The sequence below is a fragment of the Oncorhynchus mykiss genome, chromosome 10 (genome assembly GCF_013265735.2).
Source record: "Oncorhynchus mykiss isolate Arlee chromosome 10, USDA_OmykA_1.1, whole genome shotgun sequence".
Classification (NCBI taxonomy): domain Eukaryota; kingdom Metazoa; phylum Chordata; class Actinopteri; order Salmoniformes; family Salmonidae; genus Oncorhynchus; species Oncorhynchus mykiss.
Window position 1 is genome coordinate 69,029,989 of NC_048574.1, and position 16,274 is coordinate 69,046,262.

Genomic DNA, 16,274 nt, shown 5'->3' on the forward strand with positions numbered 1-16,274 from the left:
AAACAATGCAGTGTGGACATCCCCTGGGACAGCACGATCTCGCAAAAAGAGAAAGGTGACACCACGATTTGTTAGGTCCAATGACAATGTAGCCGGTATTGCTCGGTGAAGAGTAAAGCAAGTTTGATATGACAACTGTTTGTATAGGAGGAGGACCCAACCGAACAAGCATGAGTCATAGCGCACAGCCACATCTTCGCTAGACCCTCAGAAGAAAATCGATATTACATGCTTGGCTCAATTATCATTTAGCCTACCTCCTCTGATCAGACCTGTATCCCGAACCGCTCGGATCGAAGGCGCGGCTTTATGTCACGGAGACCTGCTTGAAATTATTTCATTGATATTCAGCCGGGTGCTTCAGCCGCACGGTGGAAACAAACCGTGACTAAATAGCGCAGTAATCAACCCCCGAATATGATATGATACGGGGACTACACCGCACCAGGTAAGCTGTCTCCTCTTTGTCTGAATAAAGTGGCGTTAAGATAATAAGTGTACAGATAATGAATTCCTCCGCAAGGTCAAATATGACTGTAAAGCCGCAGGGGGGATCCTAAAATTCCTATGTGTTGATGTGTTGGTTATTAGGAGTGGGGTTCGGATGTGCATCGTCAATTGACATGGTTGTGATGTTGCTTCTCTCACCTAACTGTATATTTTCATCGCATTCATCCGCACATCCATTTGTTTTGTCATGGCTACGATATTGTTGTATTTTCTATATCAATTCACTTGTAGTCTACATCATAAGATAATTGTCTGGGGTTGAAACTGTAAAACTGTAGTTTTTTCGAGAGAGGAGACCCTAATATGACGAATTCATAGACACGTTCACAGCTACAGACGGATTGGGTAGCCTATAGGCCTACTAAATGTGTAGTAGAAGTGAAACGTGAAATAGATGAGAAAGAAGGATATTCTCTACTATGTGATGCTTCTAAAGGAATTCATGTCATAATGGTAAAGTTGATGTATGTCTAGGCTACATTATCTCCATCGCTAAGTCCATGCATTCTAGTCAGCGGTCACTGACTGTATAAAATTGTATTTTAAATATATGGTATCTCCAGGGAAACACACAGACCTACGAATTACTATTTCAGAATGAGATATGATATGACCATTCAATTGTCAGGGTCTATTCCCCCAACTCACCTATTGTATCACGTGATTCGTTGTGATATGTATGTAATATGTCAGTCAATTCAAGAGGGGGGAAACCTCAGTAGTCCTAGATATATTTGATCCTACTGTACTGTACGATAAGCTTTTTGAAAATGGTTTTCAAAATATTTAACATATTTCTTTTGCAAATGTAGAATGTGCAATTATTTTGTGATAAAGGTCCAATGCAGTTTTTATTTAACTTATCAAATAATAATAAGTACCTCACTGTGATTGTTTTCAATTCTAATTGTAAATATATATATATATATATATATATATATTGCTTCTTAGCAAAGATACATTTCTAAAGCAATAATTTTTTTAGGACTGTCTGGGAGTGGTCTGAGTTGGGAGGGGAAAATTTAAATCTAGCTATTATTGCCAGAGAGGTTTGGAACTCTCTTTCTTATTGGTCTATTAACTAATTTACGCATGGTGATGTCACCAGGCAGGCAGAAATTTCAGGCGGTCTTTTCAAACAGCTCTTACACTGAAAGGGCATTATCATAATTTGTGCAATTTCACAGTATTATTCCAACCTCATAGTGTGGAAATATACATAAAACACAGGGACGTCACTTTTCTTTACTGCATTGGTGTAATAAAATACTGCTGACAGGTGTATAAAATCGAACATACAGCCATGCAATCTCCATACACAAACATTGGCAGAGTAGAATGGCCTTACTCAAGAGCTCAGTGACTTTCAACAAGGCACCGTCACAGGATGCCACCTTTCCAACTAATTTCTGCCCTGCTAGAGCTGCCCCGGTCAACTGAAAGTGCAATTATTATGAAGTGGAAACGTCTAGGAGCAACAATGGCTCAGCCGCGAAGTGATAGGCCACACAAGCTCACAGAACGGGACCACTGAGTGCTGAAGTGCGAAGGGCATAAAAATGGTCTATCCTCGGTTGCAACACTCACTACAGAATTGCAAACTGCCTCTGGAAGCAACGTCAGCACAATAATTGTTAGTCGGGAGCTTCATGAAATGGGTTGCCTTGGCCGAGATGTCGCACACAAGCCTAAGATCACCATGCGCATTGGCTGGAGTGGTGTAAAGCTCACCGCCATTGGACTCTGGAGCAGTGGAAACGCGTTCTCTGGAGTGATGAATCACGGGTCACCATCTCGGTTTGGCAGATGCCAGGAGAGCGCTACCTGCCCCAATGCATAGTGCCAACTGTAAAGTTTGGTGGAGGAGGAATAATGGTCTGGGGCTGTTTTTCATGGTTTGGGCTAGGCCCCTTAGTTCCAGTGAAGGGAAATCTTAATGCTACAGCATACAATAGCATTCCAGACGATTCTGTGCTTCCAATTTTGTGTCAACAGTTTAGGGAAGGCCCTTTCCTGTTTCAGCACGACAAAACGAGGTCAATAAAGAAATGGTTTGTCGAGATCAGTGTGGAAGAACTTGACTGGCCTGCACAGAGCCCTGACCTCAACCCCATCGAACACCTTTGGGATGAATTGGAGCCAGGCCTAATCGCCAAACATCAGTTCTCGACCTCACTAATGCTCTAGTGGCTAAATGAAAGCAAGACCCCGCAGCAATGTTCCAACATCTAGTAGAAATCCTTCCTGGAAGAGTGGAGGCTGTTATAGCAGCAAAGGGCGGGACCAATTCCATATTAATACCTATGATTTTGGAATGAGATGTTTGACGAGCAGGTGTCCTCATATAGTGTACCTCGCTGGATCTTATTTACCACCTTGTTGATTCATCTGCGTGGTTTATTCCACTGAATTAAAGTAAGTAAGAAACAAGACAAATCTAATTACAACGTCGTAATTATATGCTCCCGTGTGTCAAATGAACAGCTTGGGGGGCCTCTCGCTCATCTTCGATATTAGCATAGGGTGATGGAACTCCTGATGGGAGACCCCACAGCTACTCTACATGAGGCAGAGGACACACTGACCCCTTCCTGCTTCAAGTAACCAAGGCCCTTATTCATAAAGAGTAAGCGTGAAAGTAAACTGATCTAGGATCAGTTTAGTCTTTTAGATCATAATGAATAAGATTACATGGACAGAGGGGACCTGATCCTAGATCAGCACTCCTATTCTGAGGGGTGTTATGAATCATTACGGGCCCTGACTAAAGGAGTGACTAGTCTATCCCTCTGCCTCTCCCCTCAAAATGTACTCTGACAGAGTAACTTAAACCCACAGTTCTATTATATGGAATATTGATCCTAAACTGATCCTCGGTCAGCATTCTTACTCTCACATTTACTCTTTATGAATTCATTGTTTTGTGCAGAAAATAAAATGTCACAGATTCTGGCTATTTGGATATGCCCAAAAAGAAGACTAACCTTTCCTTGGCTGAGAACAAACTTAATGATGAGGATGATTAATAGTGAGGCCCAGAAACAACACCCTAGGACACAAAATTCCAGAACAACAGGTGCTTGAAGTCAGCATCTAATTTTGATTGAGATAATCTACATAGGAAACACATCATTTTATAGGATGTGAACGTCCTCGGATGACAGTACAAGGAGTCACACACAGTGTGTCTGAGTGAGTGCTGAGTTGCTCTGATTCCTTTTCTTCATTTCGCCCCTGTACACCTGGTTCAATTATTGCGGGAGAGTTGATTGCTGAAAGCGCGGTCGGCCATTGAAGAACAATTTCATAGGGAACCATCATTTCACTTCACACCTCCAAGGGGTTGGATGTGATCTCGTCCGACAGCCAGAGCCTCATGTCAAGGAAGCCAGAGCCTCTTGTCAAGGCAGCCAGAGCCTCATGTCAAGGCAGCCAGAGCCTCTTGTCAAGGCAGCCAGAGCCTCTTGTCAAGGCAGCCAGAGCCTCATGTCAAGGCAGCCAGAGCCTCATGTCAAGGCAGCCAGAGCCTCATGTCAAGGCAGCCAGAGCCTCTTGTCAAGGCAGCCAGAGCCTCTTGTCAAGGCAGCCAGAGCCTCATGTCAAGGCAGCCAGAGCCTCATGTCAAGGCAGCCAGAGCCTCATGTCAAGGCAGCCAGAGCCTCATGTCAAGGCAGCCAGAGCCACTTGTCAAGGCAGCCAGAGCCTCATGTCAAGGCAGCCAGAGCCTCTTGTCAAGGCAGCCAGAGCCTCATGTCAAGGCAGCCAGAGCCTCATGTCAAGGCAGCCAGAGCCTCATGTCAAGGCAGCCAGAGCCACTTGTCAAGGCAGCCAGAGCCTCATGTCAAGGCAACCAGAGCCTCTTGTCAAGGCAGCCAGAGCCTCATGTCAAGGCAGCCAGAGCCTCTTGTCAAGGCAGCCAGAGCCTCATGTCAAGGCAGCCAGAGCCTCATGTCAAGGCAGCCAGAGCCACTTGTCAAGGCAGCCAGAGCCTCATGTCAAGGCAACCAGAGCCTCTTGTCAAGGCAACCAGAGCCTCTTGTCAAGGCAACCAGAGCCTCATGTCAAGGCAGCCAGAGCCTCATGTCAAGGCAGCCAGAGCCTCATGTCAAGGCAGCCAGAGCCTCTTGTCAAGGCAGCCAGAGCCTCTTGTCAAGGCAGCCATAGCCTCATGTCAAGGCAGCCAGAGCCTCTTGTCAAGGCAGCCAGAGCCTCTTGTCAAGGCAGCCAGAGCCTCATGTCAAGGCAGCCAGAGCCTCATGTCAAGGCAGCCAGAGCCTCATGTCAAGGCAGCCAGAGCCTCATGTCAAGGCAGCCAGAGCCACTTGTCAAGGCAGCCAGAGAGTGGTGCCGTAGTAATAGGTCACTTTCGTATAGTGTGAATATACTGTACACGTTTGCCAACTGTGTGGCATGGAAAATCCAATCTGACAAATCACAACTCAAGCACTCAGGACTATACAATACATCCTATTTTCCTTCTGTACTAAAAATACCATGGCAAAGCCATTTAGTTCGTACCTTTCAGAAATCGGATTTCTTTTTGAGTGGGCTCCTGCTCACTCACTCTTTCTATTTCTCTCTGTCTGGAGTCTGCAGCTGCAGGCTTAGACACTGCTTGAGATTTATTTTCGGATGGGTGTGTGCGTTTGGCCTACATATAAGCCAATACACTCTGATGTATTTGAGCCTACAATTCCAAATGGAATATTTAGTAGCCTGGCTAGGACATTCAGTAACTAGAAGTGTCTGATTTAGAAGGATAAGGATAACCCGTCGAGACATTTACTTTGTTATTAATGACAATAGGCCTGCTTTTTAATTGCCATAACCTGTTGAATGATGACGAGGAAAATAAGATCACGGAGTTGAAAATGAACAGACTCTATGACAAATGAAGCCTATTGGAAAAATCCAATGGGCTAATTGAAGTGCATTTGAAATCTCCCCAAAATGGTTCAATGTCTTATCTATGTCCACAATACACAATAAACAGGTCTGTTGCTGTAGCTTCAGGGGAGATGTTGCAACAGATGAGACCAACAAAACACACAGAGGTCTGTGTTTGAGGCCAGCAGATGGCTAATTTCAGACCTTTTTAAAAGGACTTATGTCATAGGATCATAATTTGATCACTCTTTTGTTGCTGAGAAAATTTATCAACTCCTACAAAACTGTTCATGTATTATAGTCCACATAATAATTCACATTTCCTGTTGCTGCAGGATTATATTCCTACTGTAGGAAACTGCCTCAAATGATGATCCTACATCTGTAGGCTGCAGTGTCTGATAGCTCTTTATTTAACCCTTATTTTACCAGGTCAGTTCTCATTTACAGCAACGACCTGGGGAATAGTTACAGGGGAGGGGGGATGAATGAGACCATTGTACACGGGATGATTAGGTGGCCATGAAGGTATGAGGGCCAGATTGGGAATTTAGCCAGGACACCAGGGTTAACACCCCTACTCTTACGATAAGTGCCATGGGATCTTTAGTGACCACAGAGTCAGGACACCCATTTAACGTACCGTCCGAAAGACGGCACCCTACACAGGGCAATGTCCCCAATCACTGCCCTGGGGCATTGGGATATATATTTTTTCTAATGATAAAGTCAAACATGGAACTAAGACTACATTATTGCTTTCACTTGTTGCGATTGCAAAGTCAATGCCTCCTCCCCACTTAAGGATAATTCAATAGATTTCCTCCTGGGTTAAGAGGAATTATTTAATTCACTCAAGCTTGTTGAAGTGTGTGGTAAGTGTTTGTGATTGCTGTAGTCTTTCAAATTCCATCAGTTTTTGAGAAAAAATCTTTTGTGCCATAGTTAATCTTAGTTTTGGCATTGCTTTATCTTCTCTGCTCCAAAGGGACTCGGAGTGCTCATGGTCCATCATTTCAAATCAGTTTGCAGTCATCAGAGACACATTAAAATGAAATGTACTTACTGGAATGAAAAGAGAAAAGGCCAACCATCTCTGAGCAGCAAAACAGTTTAGGTCAGTTTTGAAGCATCATTGTCTTGGGCTTATTCTTAGTAATTTGGAGTTATTGCTATTATTTGTTGCTTTGTTTACAGATTCAGTTAATATATTCAGTTCTGATGCGGTAGTTGGCACACAGTCTTTATTGTGATGGATACTAGGAGTCAGAAATAAGAGAAGGTGCCAACTCCCATTGTTTTAATATATTGCCTCATTGGTCACTTCTCCATCAGATGTCTGGTCTCGAGGATGAAAGTCTAGTTTGAAAAATATCCATAAATGTTTTTTGGAGTGCACTACACTACGGTACAACTGTTCCGTATAGGCGTATAGTATAGTATAGTATCGTTATCTACATGGAAGGATCTAATGTGTTGTTCATACTTCTTCTCTGAATCTAAAACTATTCTATTTTTCCTACTTTATAGGGAATTACACAAATAGACAGGGACAGGATTGTGGACACCTGGTTTGACTTTGGATCCCTACAGTAGAAGTGTCTCAGAGGACTGTCTCAATACAGGATGGGAACCAACCCAAAAAGGACAGTGACAGTCCAAATGGTCCCTCAGCTGGCTGGAGTGGAAGCTCTGGGAAACCAGGAGTCTAACGCCAACTGGGCTAAAGAACCTAACCTGAACCTCACTCAGGGTTGCCCTGCCCCCACCACTACCACTACCCCTGTCCCTACAGAACACACACAGGATAACCTGTGTCTGACAACCCCCAACACAACCTCCAGGATCCAATCAACTGGCCATGGACAACCGGTTGGCGGCGGGGTGGGGTCCAACACCAATACACCTTTCTCGACCAATGGCGACGGAGGGAAATCGCCATCGGATCATGTGATTGGAGTAGAGCAGCAAATTGTATTGACATGCCGAGGAGGTGTGAGTGTAACCGAGGCGACGGCAGAGGGCAGTAGGGACGGCAACGCCAATTTGACAGCGTTAACCCCCACAGCCGCCGCCGAGGAGAAGGAGAAGCATATCTGTAAGGCAAGCCTGTCGTCCGCCATTACATCATCAAAGGTTGACGTGCATACAAATTACTGCAGAGAGAAAGAGCCTGGTGGAGCAGGGGCGGGGGAGGGGTGTGCAGCCAAGCCATCGCCAGAGCCCACAGCAGTACAGAGTGCTACAGCCAGAGTTTCTGCAGTAGCTAAAGAGGAGTCACTACTAGAAGGGGACAACAAAAACGCAACCACACCAAATCAACATCCCCCTCAGACCTGTGATCCAAAGCATACCTCGGCCTCTGAAGTGCTGACGTCTCTGACGACTCCCAAACAAGGTAAGGCAGAGGGAGCTGCAGTGACTTCAAACAAGGTTGCTCCACCTCCTTACAAATCAAAAGAGGCTGATAATAGTACTACAACACAGAGTCTCTCACCTTTACCTAGCCCCGCCACCGCCACCGCCACCGCCACCGCCACCAACCCTACTCCATCAGAACGTCCTCTACAGGCCTCTAAAGAAAATACGCCCAAGACAAACTCTCAGAACCCTCCTTCCCAAACGGAACATAATAAAACGGCAGCTACACCACAGCCGGAACAGACCAAGGAGACTGCAGTAGCTCCTGTCAATGCTGCCATCACCATCACGCCTCCATCATCAGACAGCAAGGAGAATGTAGGGCTTAGGAATAAGGCCTCAAGTCCGGCACCTCCCAAGAAGAAGGATTTAAAACCTACTCCAGTAGCAAAGACAGAGATCTGCTTAGATAAACACCTGCAGGCGGCATCATCAGAGTCTTCATCACAGAAGGAGTCTCCCTCGTCACCCAACGAGGCCCAACAGAACCAACAGCCTGAGGCCCAACAGAGCCAGAACCAACAGCCTGAGGCCCAACAGAGCCAGAACCAACAGCCTGAGGCCCAACAGGGCCAGAACCAACAGCCTGAGGCCCAACAGGGCCAGAACCAGCAGCCTGCCCACCATGCAGCACAGGTGACAGACGAAGCCGTCCAGACTGCCTCGGTCTCGGAGGAGATGCAACAGAAAGCCCACTGCAAACTATACCGGGAGGCCTCCACCATGACCCACACCCCCATCGCCACCCCCACCGCCACCCCCACCCATAGCAAGCAGGGCCAAGATGTGGAGGTCCAGGCAGTGGCTAACGTGTGCAGCCGGGCGGTCTCCACCAGCCCCAGCCTGTTTCCTCTGCCCCCGCCCTACAGGTCCACTGACAGAGGTGCTGCCCTGAGGGAGGAAGCAGCAGCTGAGAGCCTGTCTGTGGTCTACCAGGTGCCCCTCCACCAGATTCACATGGGCAGCAGTCCATCCTGCCCCCCGCCACCTAACTACACCGCAGGTCTCAGGTCCGGGTCAGAGCGATTGACCCTGGAGGCGGGGTTATGCTCCAGTCAGAGTGCCGGGGTGGTGCTCCATGCAGAGGAGGCGGTGGCGGCCCTCCATGCAGAGGTCGCCAGGCTGGGGGCCAAGCCTAAAGATCTGTCAGTCGGGGGGGCAGCAGCGCTATGCAACATCCAGCAGAGAGGAGCACTCCCGCCTCTGCAGCCCGTCTACCAGATCAACATCGAGTCGTGCGGCAGCCAAAACGAGCCGGTAGCTAAAGCGAATCATCACCAGCATCGAGGCGAGAAGGCAGTGGCAGACTCCCAATCCAAACCCAATGCAGCAGAGAAACCAAAGGTGTCTAATGAAGGGCAGACCGTGCCAACGCAGCCTGCCAAGCCTCCCTCTGCTAAAGCTCCATCCCCCTTGTCGCCAACTGCCGCAAGCAAGACCAAATCCTTCGACAATAAGGCTGCTCCTCCTCCTTCGCAGTCAACTCCTTCCGTTACCAAGCCCAGCCAGGCCTCAACGACAACCTCCAAAAAAACAGAGGACACTAAACCCAAGACGACAGTGAAAGCAGCGAAGCAGAGCATTGTTAAGGGGGTTGGGGGCGTTAAGGCTTTGTTGGGCAAGAAGAAGCAGGAGCAGCTAGAGCCGGAGAGGAAGGAAAAGGAGGACGAAGACGAGGAGGGGAAACAGAAAGGAGAGAAGAGCGTGCACGATGTGCTGTGGGACGAGCAGGGGATGACCTGGGAGGTGTACGGAGCATCCGTTGACCCCGAGTCCCTTGGCTTTGCCATCCAGAGCCACCTGCAGTGTAAGATCAAAGAACAAGAGAAGAAGGTCGTGACCCAGTCATCACTCAGGAAGTCCATCTCAGTGCCGCCGGTGGTGCCCGACTCGCCCGCCACCGTTGCCGTGGACGACACCAACAGCAGGAAAAACAAGAGGAGGCAGCAGAACGTTTTCAGGTCCATGCTGAAAAATGTCAGACGGCCCAAGTGCTGCGCGCACCCTCCCCCTACCGCCGTGCTGGAGTGAGAAGGAGAAGCAGCGGGCTGTATGCAGCCCACACCATCAGCTGAGTCCCCTATAAAGCAGGCTGGTTCACCCCTTGTTATGGTTCCTCCGATGCCAAGCCATGTGTGGATATTGGGATCTCTCCCTAACCCTACTGGTCAGATGTTGTGGTATACAATGTTACCTTAGATAGGGTTGATGATTATCAACAGAAGAGGGCAAAACAAAAAGCTAAAATAGGTTCTTGGTATGGACAACTTATTTTTTAGATGAGAGAGATTCTAACAGTATTTAATGAAAAATGGCAATAATAATATCTTAGTGAAACGCATGTGTGTTAGTACTTATGGCAGTCATAACTCATTTTACCACTATGAAGTCCTGGTGTATACAGTACATGCCTCTGATCTTTGGGCGTACATACATATTACTGTCAGTATCATACCTTTTACAGATGTGCAACTAAATATCACTACTTCTCAGTGCAGTGGGTGCATTTTGGTAAATATACAGTATGATAACGTTCCGGGTGTATTGAACAACCTCTATTTATAAGATGAATATAATGTTATTTATTTAGTTTGTTTTTTGTTGCAGATTTTATTTTGAATGGGTAACTACTTACTTTGTCTTGATAAAGAAGATGAATAAAACCTCTGCTGTGCTCATTTCCGTATGTCTTATACACAATATAACACTGGGCCTGTGTGCATTTAGGTGCTCTATATTTAGTCTCTGTTCTCTCCGTTTTGGATTTTTTTTTAAACTCAAGGTCGAAAACGGATCTACAGCCGAGCAGTTTTTGTCTGGATTCATTGACAGGTGTTTCGAGAGAGCGTTAGCAGCATGCATCCCCACAGTGTGAGTTCCTCAGTTACAATGTGTTATCAGACATCGCTTGAGGATGGGTAAAGGGTCTGTTTGAAGCAGTATTGCAGCTGATAGCTGATCTATGGGGACCGGAAACGATTGAGAGCGTGAGTAATGTCTAGTAGTAGAGACATTGCTAATCCGAGGAGCTCTGAGGTCTCTATTTTTAAATTCCTCTTCCAATTGGTCTGTGGACCCTCCTCATGAAACACCCAGCTTGTCATCTCCTTTATGGGATCCTAATACTCTTCTTTTTTAAACTATTGGTTAGACTCTGTTCGTATACTACATGAAATGTCAGCTTTTTGACTTGCTCTGATTCAAAACATAAATATACTGATGTTGTATATGCTTAGTTTGTACACACTGTATCATCAGGTACAGTGTTTTGTTTCAATAAGTGCATCTGAAAACTGCTGTAGAAGGCTGTTTGAAACCACAGGGGACGTTGTTCAGGATGTATCAGCAGGTAGTAGTAGAGAAGTACTCCTTGTGGATTAGTTGTCGATGGGCTTTATACAGCCCTTTCCCAAAAGAATGTCTTTGAGACAGTGGTGAAATTGACCCAAAGCACACATTAGTGTGTGTATACAGTACTCCACACTATTCAAGGCCTTTTTCCTCTCGCTATAATCTCTCATTAAAATTAGCTTAAATTAAAATTAAAATACTTTTGAAATTAGATGGTTGAATATTTGCGGAGAAGGAGAAATATAGTCTCTTCAAAGACTTAAAAACAGTTTATTTTCAAAATCATTTAAATGTAGAATTGTTCACTTGCTGGGTTAGTTTAATTCTGGGTTTTACATCTTTGATTGGATTAGGCACAGTGAAAGTAAAAATGACTAAATCTGGGAATTACTGTGGGCTTCTATTAGAGAACACAAATTAGTAGTAAGATTTTTTTTCAAAATGCACGTTTTTATGTGTAAATCCATTAGTATCCAATCAAATCAAATCAAATGTATTTATAAAGCCCTTCTTACATCAGCTGATATCTCAAAGTGCTGTACAGAAACCCAGCCTAAAACCCCAAACAGCAAGCAATGCAGGTGTAGAAGCACGGTGGCTAGGAAAAACTCCCTAGAAAGGCCAGAACCTAGGAAGAAACCTAGAGAGGAACCAGGCTATGAGGGATGGCCAGTCCTCTTCTGGCTGTACCGGGTGGAGATTATAACAGAACATGGCCAAGATGTTCAAATGTTCATAGATAACCAGCAGGGTCAAATAATAATAATCACAGTGGTTGTCGAGGGTGCAACAGGTCAGCACGTCAGGAGTATATGTCAGTTGGCTTTTCATAGCCGATCATTAAGAGTATCTCTACCGCGCCTGCTGTCTCTAGAGAGTTGAAAACAGCAGGTCTGGGACAGGTAGCACGTCCGGTGAACAGGTCAGGGTTCCATGGCCGCAGGCAGAACAGTTGAAACTGGAGCAGCAGCACGGCCAGGTGGACTGGGGACAGCAAGGCGTCATCAGGCCAGGTAGTCCTGAGGCATGGTCCTAGGGCTCAGGTCCTCCGAGAGTACATAAGTACATAGTACATAAGTACATAAGTACATAGTACATAAGTACATAGTACATAAGACAGATGTTCAAAATGTAAGTCACCATTTGTTTTTTTATGATGCATCTATACTCCAAAGCCAGTCATTGTGAGAGGTAGGTAGGTCTACATTCCAAAGCCAGTCATTGTAAGAGGTAGGTAGGTCTACATTCCAAAGCCAGTCATTGTAAGACGTAGGTAGGTCTACATTCCAAAGCCAGTCATTGTGAGACGTAGGTAGGTCTACATTCCAAAGCCAGTCATTGTGAGAGGTAGGTAGGTCTACATTCCAAAGCCAGTCATTGTGAGAGGTAGGTAGGTCTACATTCCAAAGCCAGTCATTGTGAGAGGTAGGTAGGTCTACATTCCAAAGCCAGTCATTGTAAGAGGTAGGTAGGTCTACATTCCAAAGCCAGTCATTGTAAGAGGTAGGTAGGTCTACATTCCAAAGCCAGTCATTGTGAGAGGTAGGTAGGTCTACATTCCAAAGCCAGTCATTGTAAGAGGTAGGTAGGTCTACATTCCAAAGCCAGTCATTGTAAGAGGTAGGTAGGTCTACATTCCAAAGCCAGTCATTGTAAGAGGTAGGTAGGTCTACATTCCAAAGCCAGTCATTGTAAGAGGTAGGTAGGTCTACATTCCAAATCCAGTCATTGTAAGAGGTAGGTAGGTCTACATTCCAAAGCCAGTCATTGTAAGAGGTAGGTAGGTCTACATTCCAAAGCCAGTCATTGTAAGAGGTAGGTAGGTCTACATTCCAAATCCAGTCATTGTAAGAGGTAGGTAGGTCTACATTCCAAAGCCAGTCATTGTAAGAGGTAGGTAGGTCTACATTCCAAAGCCAGTCATTGTAAGAGGTAGGTAGGTCTACATTCCAAATCCAGTCATTGTAAGAGGTAGGTAGGTCTACATTCCAAAGCCAGTCATTGTAAGAGGTAGGTAGGTCTACATTCCAAAGCCAGTCATTGTAAGAGGTAGGTAGGTCTACATTCCAAAGCCAGTCATTGTAAGATGTAGGTAGGTCTACATTCCAAAGCCAGTCATTGTAAGAGGTAGGTAGGTCTACATTCCAAAGCCAGTCATTGTAAGATGTAGGTAGGTCTACATTCCAAAGCCAGTCATTGTAAGAGGTAGGTAGGTCTACATTCCAAAGCCAATCATTGTAAGAGGTAGGTAGGTCTACATTCCAAAGCCAATCATTGTAAGACGTAGGTAGGTCTACATTCCAAATCCAGTCATTGTAAGAGGTAGGTAGGTCTACATTCCAAATCCAGTGATGAGAAATGTATGGGTTAAGCAGAGTAAATTAAACTATGAGTCTGCTTACATAAAGTTAATTAAAACTTTCAATTTATCTAGTCTCTTTTAGAATCACCTTAAACATACTTTTTTTTCTTAGGAAAAAATATCCGCTTAAAAATATTACATAAACCTTGTTTCCTCCACATTGTTATTAAGAGTAATGAAGTTATTACATTATAAAACATTGAAAACGTTGTCTCAACGTGTTGATATAGGCTTACCATCACATCCTACTGTGGAATGGGGAATATTCACAGCCAATCTACTTTGTTTGGGAATTACAACTAACTGTCTGTTTGAATACACCCTCTGTCTCAGTGTGATACACTGATTTCACAGGACTGTGCTGTCACTTCCTGTGTGTCTGGGTGTATGTGTGTGTCACCACTCATCACTGCACTCGTCACAGTGGGCTGTTAGGTTAGGTGTCCTGGGCTATTCTGTTCCCTGCCAAAAGAACACACACACACACACACACACACACACAAGTCCATCCCCCTGGTATTCAAGGTGTTAAGACGAGAATCACACCCCCCACACACTCACAACCAGACAGTCATCTCAGTTGCTGATTAAAGGGGCTGCCACAGTGAAGTGCATCACCAACCTATTTTGTTGTGCCGCTACCTTTGAGAGATGTATTGGATTTGTACTGACACTTTTTCTACATGTGTAGAGCTACAACATCCCCTGATCCTCTCCCTCCCATCTTCCTTCAATGTTCCCCCATCTCTCTCTCTCCCTCTGTCTCTTCGCGCTCTCTCTCTCTGTCCATAGATCACGACCAGCAGCAGTCGGCTCACCAGCCTTAATGCTGACTCCCTCACCCCGGCCTTAATTAGCTGGTGTTTCAATATTTAATGTCCCCTTCGCCCCCCGTGTCCCTGCGACTGGTTCCCATTTGAAAGTGGCCATAGGCGGTGGATGTTAAACACAAGAGGAGATTCATTGTGATGAAAAGACTGTAAGATAGAGAGATAAGAGAGACTGAGACAGAGAGAAACAGACATGGGAGGTAGGGGATCTCAACAAAGTGATAAAAAATACCTCTCACTCTGCCATAGTAACTTGCAGCCTGTATTATTCAATATTAAAATCACACTCTGCACTGTATGTCCTGTCTAATATCACTACCCAGAATCCAATCTGGTCATGACCGCAGTCTTTTGGTTCCAGACGGTTGGGGGTGGGGCTGTTTTGAATGCACCTGTTTGAAATGGAAAGGTTGTTTTGTAATGTTGTACAATGAGTGCTGCTGTTCTCCTCTCTGGCAGGATAAGAAATATAGGGAGTGGAATTGAAACTGAGTTTTATTTTAGAGTTATAAATCATAGGGTTTGGAAAATGAAATCCCTGCCTTAAAAATAGATATAGGCTATTTTACTTGCAGATGATCATTGATTTAGATGAAAATCAATTGTGCGGGGCCCAGAAACTTAATTAAACTGAGAGCCCGTGTTCATCAACAGTTGGCCAGTCTATCATCATCTAACATTAATGTGTCAGTGCGCTTTAAGAAATCCAATTATGCTCTAGCGTTGGAAAAGATTAGTGGAGTCTACATTCTATCTTGGTGAGTGAATTTCTCTGAATGTCACTGTTGTGTCGTCTCATACGATTCTGTTATATTCTCACGGGGCATTTTTCCCCTCTCTATGGAAATTCCTCTACAGTCACCACTACATAACCGTTCTTTGAGCTTCACTGAATATCAGGTTTCGGCGTGGTGCTTCGACTGCGTGTTAGTTAGAGTCTATATCAAGACTCCCTCTAGCCCTCCAGATAAAATGTCCACTTCAGAAAAATAGTTAAACTGTGTTAAACCTCCTGCTATGACCCAGTTAGCCACACACACACACACACACACACAAACACACACACACACACACACACACACACACACACACACACACACACACACACACACACACACACAGAGAGACTCATCTCAGCTACACAGAAAATCTGTAGAAGGCCTCGTGTAGCCTAGACGCAGCTTGAGCACAAGCCATTACAATTACCAATACAAATCACAAATAATTCCCTGTCGGATCTTTAGACGCACATCAGACTCACTCAGACTCCATCTTATCATGGGGATCAGTTTCTGTCTTAATTGCTGTTTACTGATTGTATTTTGAGATTGGTACGTATGTGATTATGAGTAAGGGTCTGGTGATCTTAGCGATGCTTAGCTATTCTCCATAGATGAACCACTGGGGTTGATTCTGGAGCACTGGGTGATGTAATGACTCATGTCAAGCTTTATGTTCTCCCTCTATGATGATGTCATATAAAAGCACTATATCTCTCACTCTCTTTCTCTCCCTCTTTCTCTCTCTTTCTTTTTCTCCCCCTCTTTATCTCTCTCTCACTTTCTCTCTATCATAAAAGCGCCATATCAGTCAGCAACAGCAGGGCAGCTAAAGCCCCTGCCTCTCCCCTGAAGCGTCTCTTTATCCCTGACCTCTGAACAGCTCTTATAGTGCCTTCCCAGTACTGCTTCAGTCCTTTTTGTTTCTCTCCCTGACCCCAGAACAGCTCTTATAGCGCCTCCCCAGTACTGCTCCAGTTGTTTTGTTTACTCACTGTTGTCTTGAATCACCGGCAGCGCTACAGTAAGGAACTTCCTCCGATGTCGTCTGCTGCTCAGGCCCCTGTGGACTATATGGCCTACATTACTTCGCATTGTTGGGAAGCGTTGTGGGAAAAGGTGTTTGGAAGGATT

The 16,274-nt window shown here is 45.3% G+C and overlaps 1 protein-coding gene across 1 annotated transcript; it reads left to right on the top strand.

Annotated features, from left to right (window-relative positions):
• Nucleotides 1–10,496, top strand: LOC110498433 (G protein-regulated inducer of neurite outgrowth 3-like). The gene is made up of 2 exons (XM_021575050.2): nt 1–448; nt 6,928–10,496. The coding sequence occupies exon 2, from the start codon at nt 7,024–7,026 to the stop codon at nt 9,847–9,849; it is 2,826 nt and encodes a 941-aa protein (XP_021430725.2). The 5' UTR covers nt 1–448; nt 6,928–7,023; the 3' UTR covers nt 9,850–10,496.
• Nucleotides 10,497–16,274: the final 5,778 nt, after the last annotated feature.